At 46.2% G+C, this 18,850-nt stretch overlaps 1 protein-coding gene across 4 annotated transcripts in view; it reads left to right on the top strand.

Moving 5' to 3' along the window:
* The first annotated feature begins 573 nt into the window (after window positions 1-573).
* RHOBTB2 (Rho related BTB domain containing 2) overlaps window positions 574-18,850 on the top strand; it is a 34,127-nt gene continuing 15,850 nt past the window's right edge. The window contains exons 1-2 of one of the 4 annotated variants that reach the window (XM_035139518.2): window positions 574-679; window positions 8,132-8,219. In XM_035139518.2, coding sequence (XP_034995409.2) covers window positions 8,164-8,219 — 56 coding nt within the window. In that variant the 5' untranslated portion in view covers window positions 574-679; window positions 8,132-8,163. Of the gene's footprint in view, window positions 680-2,753; window positions 2,963-8,131; window positions 8,220-8,311; window positions 11,988-12,083; window positions 15,022-18,850 lie in introns of those variants that run through there. The other 3 variants (XM_060268356.1, XM_060268357.1, XM_035139519.2) reach the window with 3 other exon arrangements.

The following is an 18,850-nucleotide window of genomic DNA, read 5'->3' as shown; positions in this document are numbered from 1 at the left end:
TACACCTAGTAAGGTCGCTAAAGATCAAGGACAACAGCTATGGATACAGAAATGCCCCAAGGCCCAGCAGTGTGTAAATTAAAGAGTTAGCTAATGCCTGCACCTGCAGTAAACAACATACAAAAATGAACGCATATACTGGCCTGATCTCCATAGCTTGAGTGCTCTTAAGCTTTGTATGCACATTGTCATTTTCCATTTAAATGGAGATTTCCTATGGATTCCCCCCTCCCCACTGAGTGGCAACATGCCAATAATTCATTGGTGTTATATCATTTGCAGTTACTCATCCACCCCGTTTAAACAACCTGGTCCTTGGCCATCCTTTGCTGACTCTACATCTTTTGGTTCCCATTGAATCACCTTCATCTCTAACATGTTCCCAGGCACTTATCCATACTCTGTGGGATGCTCACCTTTGAGGTTTACAATTACTCAGCCGCCTTTCCTTTGCTACTACTGCCTCCTCCCCCTTTCCCAGGACTTAATTGCATTCTTTCTTATCCTAAGTACCTGTTTGCATGAGTATAAAACAAGAACCAGAGGCAAGGTGTGCATTTGTGATTCTGTGACTTGCCAGGGATACACAACTGACAGGAGGTATTGTTGTGAAGAAGACTTGGCACTCAAGGATTCAAAGACTACAAGCCCACTGAGGTTGCTTGGGAGACACCCTTTTGTAAGTAGAAGACTCTTGGCTTTTTGGTGACTATCAGGGGAGACTATTTCCTGCTGTGTTCTGCATAGTATGCTGCTCTCCATTTTTCTCATTTCCTGAGCTAACATAGATTCTTTAGGAAAGTTGTTATGTACCTCCGCCACCAATTATTACATTTTAGAGACTAGTAATGTGATATGTAGTCTACATAACTGGACACTAAAGATTAAAAAGCAATGTGGGGTCTTGCAGGATTGTTCCATCATTAGTGTCCTAACTCTGTTGTGTGTGTTGGAAATATGCTGCATATTTTTTTGGAGCCTTAGGTCTTCTTTTAGTGCCAAGATTGGAAGTAGATAATGCTACTAATGATGTGTTGTTCACATGGGCCAGTTCTTTGTCTTTTTTAAAAATTGTTTTTATCAAATATTTTCTTGGGTTACATAAATACATTCAACATCTCTGATTTCAGTCCTTTCTGCAGATCAGTTATATTCAATGTGAGCTGCTAATCTTATAGACAGTACAGTCTACAAGGCTGGGGGCGGAGGTGGGGAGAGAGGAAAGGGGGCAGTATAGTATCATTTTTTTACATGGTGTATGTACAAGGATTTTGGGTCAGTGTCACGTGGGTAGGTTCTCTTTCTATACATTTATTAGTTTCTGTTGTTGGTGAGAAAACTTAGGGGCCAGGGCATGGTTGGTTGACTTCAGTTGACTGCATTGGGTGCTGTTTGTATGTGTGAGGGGGAGGGGTTGTTAGGTCTAGTTAGCCATATCGATTCTTATGCTGTTGGTGGGTTCTTGCTATTGTCTTCTTGGGCTGTGGATGTAGTAAAGGGGAGCCACCATGGAGTGAAGGTGTATGGGCCAGTTCTGAATGAACATTTGGTAGAGGCACACTCTATTCCGTGTCAGCTTCTAGGCCCTCTTAACCTTGACCCAGCCGTGGTGCTGCAAATGATGCTGAATTACAACTCCCACCAGCCCTGGCCATTGGCCATGCTTGCTGGTGCTGACAGGAATGGTAGTTCAGCGACATTTGGAGGACCAAAAGTTCCACACACCTATGACAGATAACCCCTTCCCCAAGTCCTCTTGTTGCATGAGGCAAATAGACAGGATTGCATCCGAAATCCCTACGAAAGAAACACCTAAAGAAAATAAGGACCCAAAAAGTATACTGTATATCATAAAATTAACAAAAATCCTGCCCACAGGCTTAACAAAAATCCTGCCCACAGGCTTACAGTTTAAATACAGACACCCAAGGACCAGGAAGGAAAAGGCAAAAAAAAAAAAAGCAACTGAATAAGAGAACCACTTACATTCTTAGCAAAATGCTGAGGGAAAGTTATGGGGAAACAGATATGCCATGAGGTCCCCCTTAAAATAGTGGAAAGGAACTTACCAGTGCAATCCTATGCATTTCTACACAGAATACAAGCTCCACTGTGTTCAATGGAACTTACTTCCAGGTAAGAATGTATAGGATTCTGGCCTGAGTTTCTCTTGTTTTGCATAAAATACATAAACTCAGAAGTAAGCCTTCTTGGCGTTAATTAGATTTACTCCCAAGGAAGTTCAAGATTGCAGCCTTATTCTGATTTGGCTATCCATGGGGAAAGAACTCTGTATTCCACCATGAACCCCTGCCTCCACCCATAGGAAATTTAAATTAGCCCCCTTCCCTGCTTTCACTTCTGAGGTTTTGGCCCACCACCCTTGAAACATTATCAGTGCATCCTTGAGCGCTATGTTTTCCTTTCTTCCTTTCTTTTAAACAAGCTGAAATTCTCTGGAAGCTGCAATCTGCATCCAGTACCGGATCCTGCACTTTCTCTGTGCTCTCATGCACTCAAATGGCATCCACAGAGCCTCCTTTTATCCATCCTCCTGCCCTGGCTGTGATCTCCTGTTCAAAGGACCAGGCAGTTTTTAAGCACAAAGGTGTATTCCTGTTAGTGGAAAATTCCTTTCTACTGAGCTGAAACCTTGATTGTGGTTCAACAGGTTTTAGTTCTCGGCGCGTGCTCTCTCTCTCTTTTCTTTTTCTTTTTCTTTTTCTTTCTTTCTCTCTCTCTCTCCTACCAAAAAGAAAAGAAAAAGCTCTCAACCTTGGGACATTTGTTCAGATCACATGGGCAGTTGCTTATAAAATGGAGCTTATCTGTGTGCTCACCAGTTAGCATTCACTGGAGCTTCAATGCAGTGTGACAGATCAAGAAGAACAGAGAGACTCTGCTACCCTGGGTGTAAGGCAACAAGTTCATCGCTTGCAGAATTTGTGTAAAGTAAAGACAGGTAAGAGATGGTGCAAACCAAGATGGACATGGACAGTCAGCAATCATTGCTCAAGAGGCAGCTTTACTTTGCACAGCTTCTGTGGGCCCTGTGACTTCTGTGGGTCTTCTTTTCTTCCCTGTTCATTGTTGCCAGAAAATGCTCCTTCTAAATGCTTTGGTTAGTTTGCTTAATGCAAACTAATGCTTAATGCATTCTGGGTTGATGTTGTAGATGCTAAATCTTTATCTCTATTCCGAATAATGCCAGCTCATGAGATCCTCTCTTTTCTCCAACACTTCAAGGGAATTTCTATTTCTGTAGAAATTCAGCTTCAAGTCTGTTGGATAGAGCCTAAGTTTTGTGATCTAAAGTAATGGGGTGTTTTAGATACACTGCACTTGGGGGCCTTATTCTCCCTCTTCCCTTGGAAGTACAGGCAGAGCTCTTGCCTCATCAAATGTAGCCTTGGGTTCTTTTCATCCCTATTCTCTAATCGGCTTTCTCAAAACTGTATCATTTTAAACCCTACCCTCTGTTCTCCTAGCCAACAGTGCCCAGTTCTTTTGAGGTTCACCTACCAGCAGCACAAAACACTGGCAAGGTTCTCCTTTGACATGTATAAGCTCCCAACAGTTATGAAGTTCGCTTATACCAGAGGTAGGGAGACCTTGTGTCCTACTTTGCATAGGACAGTTCTCTGTTTGCAGAAATCCTCTGTGCTGTCTTCAAGCCTACCCTCCCACCCTGCTCTCCCTTCTTATTGTTCTTTATCTTCCAAGTACTGTAGAGTTGGACTGTCTCCTCCAAGCCTGGTTTTAAATATAATAATCAGAAGGCAGAGCGGAGGTGGGGGAAGGGGGCTTAAAGTTGTCCATCAGGATGGAATTGCCATGTGGGCTACAGACTGAGAAGCTACACCAGCCACTTGGTCAAACTATGGATTTTTGTGAGGATAAAACAGGAAGACAGGGAGAAACCAAGTGTGCAACCTTGAACTCCTAAGATAAAAAGCAAGATGTAAATGTAACCATAAATAAATTAGATTCAATGAATCTCCTAAAAGTCAAGCCACATGTTTTAAAACACAAGCCTTTTGCTTCTCTGAACTGCGGTTTTCCACTGTTGGGGGGGTTAAGAAAAGAAGGGGGAAATTAGGGCATTGATAACACTTAGCTGTCTTATGAATGCATGGTGAAAATTAATGCATTGCAAAGCACTTGAAAAAGAAAAGTGTGAAATATTACTGGTAATATTATCTTATTTTTATGCAACTTTTCTTGGTGATTAAAAAAGCAGAGGGAGGGAGCAGCAGGAGGTTGGAGAGAAATTATGGGATATGCTATTAAAAGCAAAACCATGTCCAAATAGAACATTTCCCCCCACAGTTTTTCATATGGCACTGGCAGCTCTTAATACTGTATGAGGCTGTGAATACTGTATGAAGCTACAGTTCAGTGGGGAGTCAAACCTTTAAATGTTTCATGCCAACAGCTGCACCTCTCTCCCTGGACTCCTTCCTTGCCTTGCCTGCGTACATGCTCAGAAAACGGAGCACACTTACGTCTGGGTACAGCACAGTCATTAGCATTATTTCATAAGGATCCCATCCTTCTTCAAAGCTGAAGGGAGCTCTGGCACTGTGAAGCAGAGGCCAGCGATTTCTCTGGGTGACATTGGGCAATCACTTTCTCTTGGCCTAGCCTACCTCACAGGGTGGTTGTGGTGACAGAAAGAGTAGGGGGAGAACCATGTAAGGCCCCAGAGCTTCTTGGAGGAAGCATGGGATACAAATGTAATAAAAGTGTGGTGTAGCCAGTGTGGTGTAGTGGTTAAGAGTGGTAGACTTGTAATCTGGGGAACTGGGTTCGCGTCTCCGCTCCTCCACATGCAGCTGCTCGGTGACCTTGGGCTAGTCACACTTCTCTGAAGTCTCTCAGCCCCACCCACCTCACAGGGTGTCTCTTGTGGGGGAGGAAGGGAAAGGAGAATGTTAGCCGCTTTGAGACTCCTTCGGGTAGTGATAAAGCGGGATATCAAATCCAAACTCCTCCACCTCCTCCTCCTCCTCCTCCTCCTCCTCCTCCTCCTTCTTTTTCTAAAATTAATGCATATCCACCAACTGAATGGATTGTAGCAACAGCAGGGTGGGCCCACTGAGTGCACTGTGTCCAAGCCCTGCTATTTAGATGATTTCATAGTGTTTCTGTTTGCTTGTTACGGCTGAGCACTATTTGTTTGTCACATACATAACTCTTTCACCCCTTTCCTCCAAGGTGCCTGGCAACATAAATGGTTATTTCTCAGATTTTATCCTGTGAAGTATTTCACCTGAGGAACAGGATGCTGCCTTATGTCAAGTGTAAACAGCTCAGTGCTGTTTACACCCGAAGTAAGGGAACTGCAGCCCCCCAGATGTTTCTGGATGACATCTCCTTTCATCTTTGACCACTAGGGATAACTAGAGTTGGCAATCCAACAACAGCTAGAGGGCCACCCCTAGTCTACGCAGACTAGCAGCAGCAGTTTCCAATGGTTTGGGGCAGGAGCCTTTGCTACCAACCCTTCCTGGGGATGCCAGAGATTGAACCTGGGACCTTCTTAATGGAAAGCATGTGCTCTGCCATGCAGCTCCTGCCTGTCTTTTGACAGGCGCGAGGTCACTCTGTATTAGCTTTGTGACCAAGTGGGGTTTGAATCAGCTTCATGTTTGAATCTGGGTCTCTCCAGTCCTACCAAGGCACCCTTAACCACTATTCATTTATGTCAATTAAAAGTCAACTTTTAACCATTGATTTTTAAAATGGAATTAAGGTGAATTAATATTACAGTGGTACCTCGGTTTATGAACACAATTGGTTCCGGAAGTCTGTTCATAAACTGAAGCATTCATAAACTGAAGCGAACTTTCCAATTGAAAGTAATGGAAAGTGAATTAATCCGTTCCAGATGGCTCCGCGGCATTCGTAAACCGAAAATTCATAAACCGAGGTGTTCATAAACCGAGGTTCCACTGTACCTCCAAATTCAGACGGGCAGCAAACCCCACCCCCAACTGCTGAAGGCAGGGGACTTGGCTCAGACAACGTGCACCCCCGACTCTACCGTGCTCTGCTTTCCCTTCCCCCATTTAATCTTCTGACAAATAGGGGGAGTGGACTTCTGCTTTTACTGCTTGAGGTTTTAAATCTTATCTTGAGATTTAGTACTGGGTGCATCATATGCCACTGCTGCTATTTTGTTTCTCCTGCTGAAGGTACACACCGAATACAAATGCCATTTTGGAACTAAAAATGCTATTTATAGATAACCTTGGTTTCAAATGTTAAGCCAGACAGCCATTGAAGCAGGATCTGGTCTTAGTGAACAAACATTCCTGATAGCCCAGCCCATACAATAAAAAGAATACAGCTCCTCTAACTGCCTCTTCATTACATAAGCCGTGTTTCAGGAGTTGTTTGAGACATGTCAGAAACTGGACTGTTTTATTTGTTTGTTTTTATTGGAACATAATGTACAGTATAAATATACCTGATAAAACATTATTTAGACAAGCCTGCTTAGAAAGTTGAGGTAATAGTATTTTAACTTTTGTATGTTTTAATGTAGGCTTGTAAAAATTTCCTGATTTCATTGTCTTATCTTTGGGGTTATTTACAACCAAGTGGTGTATAACCACCACTTCATTTCTACGAAAACCTCCAAGCCTGCCTCCAGTTGAATATACTTTGTGTGTGTGGTAAAAATGGGTTATTTCCCTTCATATGGCCCTTGAATGCTCCCATATACAAAGTTAAAACTCCCTGCAAACAGACAATAAGCACATCATGCAGAAAGCTGTACATCAGGTCTCCATTGCTGCGGTTTCAGCTTTCTAATCTGAACTTGCTATTTCCTTGTACTCTGATTCTATTTGCTGAAAACTGTGTATGAGAGATCCTTAAAACTCTGCTCCTAGAGTTGCTCAAAGCTGAGCCAAAGAAGTTAAAAACATCTCCATAGTGGAAAACTTGGATACTGCCAACAGCTGTCTGTGTGTATCAGGTATCAGGACTGCCAGGCCTAGTTCTGGATAGCTTAGAAACAGTTGCTATGGCAACTAAATAGAGAGAAGAGGATGTGGAAGAAAAAACACCTTGTGCTACTTTGAAAGCTGTGTACAAAGTAAACATAAAGGAGGTTCTCTTTAGGTGCTTCAACTGTACGAAAAGCTAGGTTATACTTAACAGTGCCATCAGTCAAGACACCATAGCAACAAAGGCAGAAGGCAACACCAAAGTGGGATACTAATGTGCACATTTAGGTTATATTTCTAGTTAAGTTACAATGTTTCTATCTGCCAGGTGACCTTTGTGCCTGCTAGGTTTGCTTTAGAGACCCTGCTGCAGGTGGGCATCTTCCCCTTCTTAGGGTTCATTATCTTTTTCCAGTCCTGAACTGGACAGCCCTTCCAACAGAGAATGAGCCTATCCAAAGTAGTCCAGCTGATCATCCTGACATATAAACAAACTGTGGTTTATAGCTGCTTTCTTTTTCAGTCTAGTCAAAAAATGCAGAAAGCTTTGTTTTTGCACAAATAGAGTTTATACCTAGTACTGGCCCCAATCTGCTTTCTGGGCCCACTTTCCATCTGCTTTAGTAAATGGCATCTACATCCAATGCACACTGGATTTCTGAAAAGTTAGTATTTTGGAAGAAAGTTGCAGAATAGATTATGATTATATAAAGGTGATTTGAGGATGGGACAACACTCTTCATTTTTTATGGGTTGTGTCCAATGCTAGTCCTACTCAGAGTAAAGCAACTGAACTCCATGGACTTCAGTTACTTGTGTCCACCAATTTCAGAAGATCTCCTCTGAGTAGGACTACAAACCTATGTCCCAACGTTTATTTGGAAGCCTTCCACACACAGTTTTTGTTTTTCAATCACAAACATAGTGTGAACTTTACCTATTTTCTCAAATACTGGAGAGTACGCCCATTGGGACCAGTATGATGACAATCCAGTAAACTCAATTTAAGGGTCATTTTGAGTATTCTGTCTTGCTAAACAAACCATAAGCTGATACAGACCAGCATGTCTAAGACTTAGAGACTAAGGAAATGCCATCTCTCAAATGTTGGAGAGATAAGCTACTTCAAAGGCAGTTCTCACCTTCATCTGCATATATCTTTCTTCTGCTTTCAGACTGTTGAGAAGAGGAGGAGGAAGTGGAAGAGATGGAATCCAGAGGAAAAGCCCACCTCAAACTGAAGACCAAGATGAACAATGCCTTGTGAGTACATAGATTGGTTTCAATTTATTTTGGCCATAATAATAATAATAATAATAATAATAATAATAATAATAATAATAATAATAATAATAATAATATGATTATGTTATTATTCCTTTATTATTTATACCCTGCCCATCTGGCTGGGTTTCCCCATACTATGTGAATGACCTACGTTTAGACTCTCAAACTGTGCTCCAGAACATTTTCCTTATTATTTAGAAACTATGTCTTGCTTTTCAAATTCACTGCTACAGAATTGCGACGTGCACCTGTATAAATTCTCCCCTCCCAGCTAGATGAATTGAACTTTTCAACTCCAGGCAGGGCTGTATTCAGCGAGCTTTATGTAGTGCAAACTTAACTGTGCTGAGTTAACGTTACAGCTTGGAAAGAGGAATGTAGGTGGATCAGATCATGGTCAAGATGGCAAGCAGCACCCTATATATTCAAAGGTGAATGGAACTGAATGTCTGATCTTGAACAGTGCACTGATTTCCTTTCTACCAAGACAGCCCCTTGCTCTTTGTGAATAGAATGTGAACTTTACCTCTAGGGGATTGTTCTTAAACTGCAGTCTCACCAAGTTGACTCAGAGTTGTCTGTCAAATGCTGGCAGGGGCCTGGCAGCAAACCCACCAAGCTCTCAAGAGATCAGACAGACTAAATGGGGGCTTTGTAAGGTTTCCTACGAGCCTCTGGGCTAAAGCATCCAGTGAGAACTGGAAAACGTGGCAGAACTTTTAAAACATTTGTTCTTATGTATTAAAACCTTTATACCCCGCCCTTCTGGTGCAAAGCACCTCTCAGAGCATCTTGCAACAACAATTAAAATTACAACTTTAGAGTGTTTAATTGGTAGCTATTTAAAGTCAGGCATACAACCCAAGGGCTTCTGGGTAATATACTGTAGCAGCCGTGCCAAAAACGCACAGCTGAGGTTAAGCAGGGACACTGAGGGATTTGGAATATGTTGGCTGTGTACTAGAGTTTACAAAAAGTTACAAAGGATTTTAGTTAAGTGTGTAGCAAAGATGGTGAACCTTAGATCCAGGGGCTAAATGTGGCCCTCCAAGCCTTTTGATCCAACCCTCAGGATTCTCCTCAGATCTGACCCCCTCACCAGTGACACATTCTATTGGGCCTGCCTTACACTATCCTTGATAGTGTTTTGCCTGGCTGGAATGTGCTCTTGAACTCTGAATGCCTCAGGCTTGTGTGGATGGAGGATTAAGTGTGTGTGTGTGTGTGTAGAAACAAGGCTATTGCACAGGCATAACATTTACCCCAATTGCTCTGTCCACTTTTGCCTCTGCCTTGCCCACTTCTGGCATGTGGCTCCTGGAAGGTTTCCCAGAAGGGAAAGTGGCCCTCGAGCCAAGACGAAGGTTCCCCAACCTAGTACAAAGCACCAGAGCAATGTAATGGAGTGCATTTCTAGTGCTGGCATAAAGAATTATGGGTAATGTGTAACACTGAGGCTGGGCAGACCCCGTGGGATTTTGGGAGGCAAAGGCACCATACTCCCTCAGCATACCTCCCTGTTTGATCTGTGGCTGTTGCAGTGCTCAGCTCAGGACAAAGCAATGCAGAATCTTGCATTTGGGTTTGGAGTTATCTGCCTGGAACAAGGACGATTATCAAGCAGGGCAGATGGGGAATCTTTGGGGATAAGATCAAGAGGCTTATATCAGGGATACATGGGAACAGAGAACAAACTGCATTTTAATTACAGCTGTGATAAAAGCAGAAGGCAGCGGGGCGGGGGGGAATTCAGCCCCTGCTTTTGGTCAAATCCAGCTTTTGACGGCTGAAACTGCATTGGTGACTTCAGTTTGTGTGTGTGTGTGTGTGTGTGCGTGTGTGTTCCCTTTCAGCTCAGCCAAATGCCAGCTTGTTCAGCACTCCCAAGAAACCGTAGGATGGGTTATAGTTTTTAAGCAATTTGGACTGGTGGTAGATAAGTGCCTGTCACATAGGGCCCAAATGAGAGGACACACCATTTACACAATTGGTAGTTCTGTGAATAGCTTTTGGGGAGGAAATATATATATTTCAGGTAAATGTAAAGGTAAAGGGACCCCTTACCATTAGGTCCAGTCGTGACCGACTCTGGGGTTGCAGCACTCATCTCGCGTTACCATTGGCCGAGGGAGCCGGCGTACAGCTTCCGGGTCATGTGGCCAGCATGACTAAGCCGCTTCTGGCAAACCAAAGCAGTGCACGGAAACGCCGTTTACCTTCCCGCCAGAGCAGTACCTATTTATCTACTTTACTTTGACGTGCTTTCGAACTGCTAGGTTGGCAGGAGCTGGGACCGAGCAATGGGAGCTCACCCCGTCGCGGGGATTCGAACCGCCGACCTTTGGATCGGCAAGCCCTAGGCTCTGTGGTTTAACCCACAGCGCGAACCTGCTCCTGGCATGGATGGGTGGGATAGAGTGGTTTTAACTCATTGCCCTCTGCAGAAGTGTGGATTGAGGTTGAGTCTCACATACCGTACCTTTGGATACACAGAGCAGGTGGCATGGGAATCTGCTGCCTGAGGCAGACATCTCACTCTACCTAATGGTTGGGCCAGCACTGCAGACTTGCTCAGTAGAAATGCCATTTTTCCACCTGCCCCTTTCTTGCTGTGCTTCAAATTGCAGCCTGATGATGTGCAGATTAGCAGATGGCAGTGTTTATCTCCCTGCTGTGAAAAGCTTCTCCTGCTGATTTCTGCACATCTGCCACTACAACAAGCCCAAGAGCAGGCCAGAATGATTTGGGGTTAGTTTGGTTTGGGGAGGGGTTGTTTCTGGTCAGCTGGGAATCCTACTTCTTAGTGTCAGAGGTGGCACCTTCAGGAAGTTCCCTAAATTCTTGATTTTGGTATGCCGCATACCCTTGGTATACAGAGTTAAGTGTTGTAGAAAAAGGATTGTTTTGGTGCAGAATGTGCATTTTCTGCTGCCTATCATGGGCAAAGGGGACTCAACTGGGTAAGAGGCTTAATCTAGGATGTACCAGTGTGGAGAAGGACAATGATTTCACCCTGCTGGGCCTGGGCCTTTGATGGAGGCCAACCTGGCCAACTCCTAGGCATATCCCTCCCTGTGTAGAACTGTGCTTTGTGGAGCTAAATGAGCATAGCTGGAATAGCTATAACTCGGTTTTCTTCATCTCCGCCTCTTCCCAGTAGCAGTATTTCCTCCTCCTCTCCTTATTGTACTCCTTGGCGCCTCCTACTGGGCAAAGTGTCTCTTGCAGAGCTCTCTCTCAATCCATCACCTCCTACTGTTGTTGTCCTCTAGCTGTCTAGCAGGTTAACATGGAGCGAGAATTGTTTTGACCCAAGTCACAATTGTGCTATTGTTTTGCATCAGGCAGGGGGCCATTCAGGAATGAGGCTGGCGGCGAAAGCTGCCAGGAACTCTTTATGCCACAATTAAGCACCTGCTACGAAAGGAGTAAAATAAGCCAAATCATGCGGCTGGCAAGCGAGCTTTTTATGCGTCCCTTCCCCCGTGACCCTGCCGGAGAAGGAAGCTAAAACCTGCGTCTCGGCTGCCTGCAGATTTCATTCCAGCCCAATGCAGGGAAATAAACAGCTTTGTGCTTGAAGCCGGTGGCCTCGTTGCTCGCTCTTGAGGTCCCCGCGGGCTTGGCTGGGGAGCCGGCATTCTTAAACACAACACAACCCTCCAGGACCCCCCACCCACCCTCAGTCGAGTAAGCCAAGGTTTCTTCTGCTATGGAGAGAGAGATCCCCGTCTTACGAGTTCGGTGAGAAACGGAGCAGGGGACGCGGCTGCGGAAGGATTCCTGGCCGCGCAGCTGGGGGGCTGGCGGGGAGTGGAGGGGAAGGGAAGGGGAGCGCGTGGCGGAGGCCGAGGCCAAGGCCGAGGCCTCCCGAAGCGGAGAGGTGCTTGTGTGACCGGACTGCAAAGGTGCGGAGGGAGGGAGATGGATGCTGCTGGAGCGATGACGCGAATTGACGCGCCTTTGCATCAGCGCCGGCCCTTGGAGCGGCTCTGAAGGGCCGTGGCTCCGCTGATCCTAACAGGAAGAGAGCAGGGACAAGTTTATTTTGGTTATGCATGGAGGGGGGGAGGGAAACAAGCCTTGAGTGAGGACAATGAGGGATCACATGATCTCAATATGCTGGATCGCAGCAGCTGGTCTTGGCTGCGACGGAGCTGGGTCGCTGATCCGCCTCCCATTGGTCAGGCTCCAGTGATGACTTGAGATTTTCGTCTCTCTGTCCTCATCCTGCGGGGAGGAGGGGCGGGAAGGGCAGCAAAGCAACGCTAGGATGGAAGTAGTCGAGTGGGGCGGGCTGGAGTGGGATTCCAGCACAGCACAGCTTTTTCGGGTGGGGTGTGTGTGTGTAGAGAACCCGTTCAGCTGGGCTGTGTGCTTGAGGCCAGGACGTGAAGGGCGGGCTGGGTGAAGGGGGGCAGAGTAGATTGGCCCAGACCTTTGCTAGAGGTGAAGCAGTATAGTGAGGGCGCTCCTTAGCCCACATACACTCTGTGGACTTGTGGGGAGAGACCGTAGTAGCTGAGTGGCAGCGCACCTCCCATGCGCTCAGAGGGCCCCAGGTTCAGCCCCAGATTCCCAAGCTATCTCCAGGTGAAAAGGGAGCCGGTGATGGGTTGAGAGAGAGCTCTGCAAGAGACACTGAAGAGCTGTTAACTGTCAGGGTTGATGAAATCTGACCTGGTATAAGGCCATGGGGGTGAGATAAAGCTGTCTGGGCCAGGCCCTGGTAAAAGAAGGCCAGCCTTTCAAAATACAACCATGCACTCAGTTTGTGTAAAGGAACCAACCAGACATATATTATGCTTTTGAATCTTGTGTGGTTCTGTTGCATTGGGAAGGAAGGAATATGTGCCAGTTGTACCTCCGTCTGACATCCCTAGAGCCCAAGGCTACTGCAAGCAGAAACTTAGTGGTCTTGTTTTGTCAGTGCCCAGAAGAGACATAAGAAGGGGCAGAAAGAGAGAAAAGTCACTTCTGCAGCTTGCTTGAAAAGAAATTGTATCTCAGATCTGCATAACTTGGCAAACAATTAGCTTCAGATGACAATACTGGCCCTGATCCACTTACTATGTGACTTGCAGTTGTTTGAAAGTACACACCCTTATTTGCAATGGCCATAGTATGGGAGGGGAGCTGGTGTCTCTGTAGAGCTGAAGGCAGAATCCTTGGATGTGGAGTGTTCATTCTCCACTGAGCTCAATAAGTTTTTTGAGTGCTCTGTGGTGAGCATTATGATAGAACCTTTAGTATGGAGTCAAACTGGCTGGGAAAATATGAAGAATGGATAGGTACAAACTAGATACCAGAAATATCTGTTAGAAAAAGTGAAGAGTGCATTGGGAAGGCTTGAGAGAAGCATTTTTACTGGTCACTGTCAAGCTAAGGCATAAAAACCTTTCCCCCTTTCATAGATACTCAGTATCGGTGACAGTAAACAGGCAAAGGAGGTGGATAGATGAGGGGATGGGCAGGTTAAGAATGATGAAGAAACAATAAATGGATATAAAGAAAACTGGCTTGTTTATGTATCTGAATGTTGTATAACGCAAGGGTAACAATTATATAAGGAGCTGGAAGAAAATAGAAAGCTGCATATACCTACCAAATATGCTTGATTTCATCTCAGGTCTGGTTGCCCTCCTGTGCCTTTTCACCATTGCGCTATCTCTATTTGGGGGCTGTTTTTGTTTTTGCCATATTCATCTTGATCTATCTGTGACCTTGCCTAGGCCATTTGGGGGCAACTAACGTAATCTAGACTATATGTTTTTAACTCCATGTAAATAGCAGAACTAGGCTTTTCTAAGTCCCAGCAGCCCCCTTGGGACGCTCCATCCCTACATAAATTCCTAAACTTATGGAAGGGCTTTTGCTATTGTATAATTCTGCCCCCCCCCCCTGGAATTTAACAAAGCTTGATGTTAGGTAACTGTGGTACACAAAGCTTTTCTTATTATTGTTTTTGTCCTGCTCGCTCCTAAGGAGCCTCTGATGTCTTCCACATAAATTGGGGCAGAGAGCGATGAGAAAGGGATGAATGGCCCAAGATGGTATAAAGGGGAAAGGTGCGGGGGGGGGTGTACAGGGTTAGGGACGTTGCAGCAGGGCAGAAAGCGAAGAGGGGAAGTATGTGGTAACAGCGGCTACTTGAGCTGCATTCTTCCTCCTTCCGACCCCCGAAGCCCGTGGAAAGAGCCCCCTCCCAGGAAGGCCCGGCCGGCGCACCGCCTGGCCCCGTTTTGCTCGCTCTCGGCCAATGAGCGGCGGCGGGGCTGCGGGGCGGAGCTTGCCGCGGCGCTCCTGGGAGGGGGTTCTACTTTTTTTGTGAATGAAAATAGGCGGTGGGCGAGTCTTCGCGCAGGACTGCAGTTCGCGCCCTGCTGCCCGACGCTCAGTTGCACCGCAGCTGCGAGGGAGGGAGGAGCATCGCTGGCCGAGGAAGGGGCGCCCGGCCCGCCGGGGGTAGCGACACAAACGCCAGGGGAGCGGAGCTTCGCGAGGGTTTCCATGCCGCTCGGTGCAGCCGGCCTTGGGCGAGGAAGATGCTGCTGAGGAAGAGGCAGCGGCTGCAGAGGCAGCGCAAAGGGGCGCATCCGCTCTGGGGCCGCCACGGACTGTTAGGTCAGAGCATCTGAGCCGGAGAAATTAAGCATCCAGCCCAGCAGTCGGCACGGCAGAGCAGGATCCGAGCAAGGCGCTCGTGACCGCCATCATCATGTCTCCGGGGAAGAGTTCGGTTCTTTCCGCTGCAAATTGCCCCTTCGTATGTGTTGGCGTAAGTAAAGCGACCACCGCGGGACTCATTCGGCCTCCCTTCAATTATTGCAGGCACCGGAGTAGAGATTCAGGCCAGGGTCGAGGGTCCGCTTTGCAATTAGGGTAAATAGTGCCAGTTTTAGGTGGGGTCGTGGGATCGGTGAATGCGAAACGGGAGCAGCGTTTCCTCCAATCTTGCTAAACTCAGGTGTGCGTGTGAGAGAGATTCTAGGCGCGCACATATTGCACGAGCCTCTCCAAAGAGCATCGCGTACTTCTGGCGCTGTTCTTGCGGGAATGGTTTCAAACCCACAGGCACGCCTGGAGAGCGGCTTCTCTTCAACGCTGTGTGCTTTCCTTGGGTCTCTGTGGGTAGTTGCTGCACTGCCAAAAAGGGAAACAAACAAATGGAGTGGGTTGCACTGCTCTGGCGGGAGTGGGGTGGGATTTGCAAAAAAGGAAAACAAAGCAGAACCGGGCAGGGTGGAGAGAGCTGTGTTCTGCTCCAAGGGCAGGCTTGGCCAGGATATCTTTCATTGCATAAACCTTTCGCAGTGTGTGGGGAGCTGTGTACGTATCGGGTTTCTCTCTTCCTTCAAACAAGCCAGATGCTTCTGCAGCCTCCTGTGCTTTGATGTGCTTGTAATGTGGAAGAAATGTGCAGTGTGCTTAGAGAGTAACGTAGAGTGTGTGTGTGTGTGTGTGTGTGTGCACGCGCGCATATGGGTAGACATAAATAAACACGTATTGGCGCCCCACTCCGCTTCGTTTGCGAAAGCATCGCTCCTATTAAGCTTTACCTCTTCAATCTTCATTCGCATAATTTTGCAAAGTAGGCACTGATCTTAATCTGCAGAGTTCTTTGACCATGCCTCCCTTCCCGGTCTCTGTGGGGATATTCAAGTCCGCCCACCCTTCTTCCTCTACAACCCCCCCCCGGAAATGCTCCATAACCAGGGGATATTTTTACTAATTATTTTTGTTGCGCTATTTCTCCCTGTCCCCCATTTTGTGTTTTGTGAAATGAGATTGAGTGGGGTGGGGGCACATTTAGCCTGTCGGTTGCTAGGAAACAGGTTAGGCTCCCTGAGAGATTCTCTAGTTTCCTTGGCAACCGAAGACTGGGGCAGCTTGCAAGGAACACATTTCTACTCTCTCTGAGAGATAGCGGGGCAGATTTGATGGCAAGGAACTGAGGACATGTCACCAAGAGTACGGGGTGAGAGGGGCATATAGCGGAGGAATCAAATGAGCAGGAATGACCAGCAGTAGTCGAAAGACTGCCATTGAAATAAGAGGGTGTTGAGATAAAGGAGATAAGAGGGAGTTGGCAAAGGAGATAAGGGCAGAGAGCGTGTGTGGCAGGAGATGTGCTGGGAGGGAGGAGAGCATCTGGGTGTGGTGGTGATTACAGAGCCTAAGTGCAGGTCCTAGAGAACAAAAGCAACTACCTGTAATGGATTTTGTGCACTCAGACAAAAGAGCTACAGAAATAGACACGGGGCTGAAATGGAGAGGAAGAACGACTTGTTTGATTATCTCCTACTGGTGTTGGGATCCTAGGAGAGAGGGTTTCTTTTCAGGGGAGGGAAGTGGAATCATAACAGCAAGGAAGGAGAGTGGGGAGAGAGGAGAGGCCCAAAACAACAGTGATAGGATTTGTCTGGGCCAGGATTGTCCCCTCCTGAATGTCACATGGGTGCTAGTTTGCTGACCGCCTCCACAGCTGCTGCTGCTGTTGCTGTTGCTGCAGGAGTTTCACATGGCACCTGCCTTCAGTTTGCCTTTATTCCACCTCCCCACGTGTCTTGCACACTCATTTTGAAATCCGCTCCCACTAGGAGTGAGTTCTTTTAACTGTTAACACACCCAATGAGCTGACTGTCACAGAGGGACAGCTTGCTGCTAACTCTTACTTGGGTGAAATGGGTTTGAGGTTCAACACATCCTGTTTTGTGCTAAGAAATAAGCTATGAGGCGAAAGCCTGCAAGGAGATTTGGGCGTCCATGAAAATCTATTCTGCCTCTTGGTTGTGATCACAAGCTCTCCAAAGAGAGGCAGCCACTATTCGCACACCAAACAGGAACTGGCCCAATTCTGTCCCTGTTCTAAAATTTGCTCTTTGTTTCAGCAGACTGCATATTTCTGAAGGCTATCAGTAACATCTTTATAATACCTATTTATTATTTTCTCCTCCTTTCCTACAAGGAGTTCAAGGCAGTACGTATGATTGTTCTGATCAGATTTATTGTATTTCTATGCTGCTATTCTTCAAATGAATCTCAAAGTGGCTTACAAACAATAAATAAAAATAATGTTATAGAATATAATAGAACCCCACAAATATAGAGTAGTGCAGCCCAGGGTCACCTAGTAGGTATGTTAGCTGCATAAGGTTTTGAAACTGGTCCTACCCTAGTCCAACACAGCAACCACTACACTATTTTTAGTTGATACAGTTGCACAGCACAATTTCCTATCTCTCTTGCTCTTTTCCCCATGGAAGGCTGGATTCTCCAGTTCACTGAGAATAAAGGTGTAGTTGAAGAGCTGAAGGTTCTCAGTGCCTCTGGGGCTGAGAATCACAACACAATGCTATGCAAGTTTGCTCCAAAATAAACCCCACTATATTCAATGAGACCTTGTCTCAGGGAAGTGTGTCTGGCTGCAGCCTTAAAATAAGGATGAGGATAAAATAAGAATAAGGTGGCTGTCCACCTCTTATGGAATGCAAACTCCTATGAGCCTCAGACAGCATGGCCAATGGTAAGGCGTGATGGGAGCTGCAGTCCAGCAACATCTGGAGAGCCACAGAATGCCCATCCCTACTTTTAAACTTCAGTCAGCTTTCACTCCATTGTTGCATGAAGACAAACTGCCCTTGTTGTCCAACCTCCTCCTACCCTGGCAGGGTTGCATATCAGGAGCTTTAAAAATGAAAGACTCACAGTGTGTCCACAACGGCAGCGCATGTGTTTTTTTGCCAGGCATGTCTTGTGTGTCCACATTTTTATCACAAGTGCTGATTTGTTGTTCTTGTTAGCATCAACAGGTACCTGAGACTCAGATATTTTAGAGCTATTTCTGGGTGGTGCATGGACCTCTTCCCTCTATCATTCAGCACCCACTGGCTGAGAAATTAATGGCATCTTTTTAACTGTATTTTTTTCCCCTTGCCCCTTTAACCATTTGGTAATTATCTTTTATAATAATAGTAAGAAGATCACTTTGCCGCACAATAAATGTACACGTCTTTCTCCATCTACAACACACAGTGCATGTGTTCTCTCTCATCTTTTATGGAGGCTGCGCTTCTGCTGTGAATATACCTTATTTCCCTCTTCATGAGAAGATGTTACACTCCCCCAGATAGCCCATTTATTGCTATTAGTGGTGTTGTGCAGGATGCAGTTCTATGTGTGGCAAGGGCCTCTGTTGGCTGTAGCTTGTAATATCCATGGTAAAGGTACCCCTGACCGTTAGGTCCAGTCACGGACGACTCTGGGGTTGTGTGCTCATCTCGCTCTATAGGCCAAAGGAACCGGCGTTTGTCCACAGACAGCTTCCGAGTCATGTGGCCAGCATGACTAAGCCACTTCTGGTGAACCAGAGCAGTGCATGGAAACGCTGTTTACCTTCTCACCAGAGCAGTCCCTGTTTATCTACTTTGCACTGCCTGCTTTCGAACTGCTAGGTTGGCAGGAGCAGGGACCGAGCAACGGGAGCTCACCCCGTCGTGGAGCAGAGAGCAATAAGAATACCTGGGCAAGGAAGCACTTCTGTTGTTAAATGAGTGGAAGGTCTGATCCTGGAGTTCTTGAAGGCAGGATAAGGCAGGAAGAAAACC

The sequence above is a fragment of the Zootoca vivipara genome, chromosome 15, assembly GCF_963506605.1.
Source record: "Zootoca vivipara chromosome 15, rZooViv1.1, whole genome shotgun sequence".
Classification (NCBI taxonomy): domain Eukaryota; kingdom Metazoa; phylum Chordata; class Lepidosauria; order Squamata; family Lacertidae; genus Zootoca; species Zootoca vivipara.
Note: the sequence above shows the minus strand (reverse complement) of the source record. Positions and strands in the feature narration are given on the sequence as shown.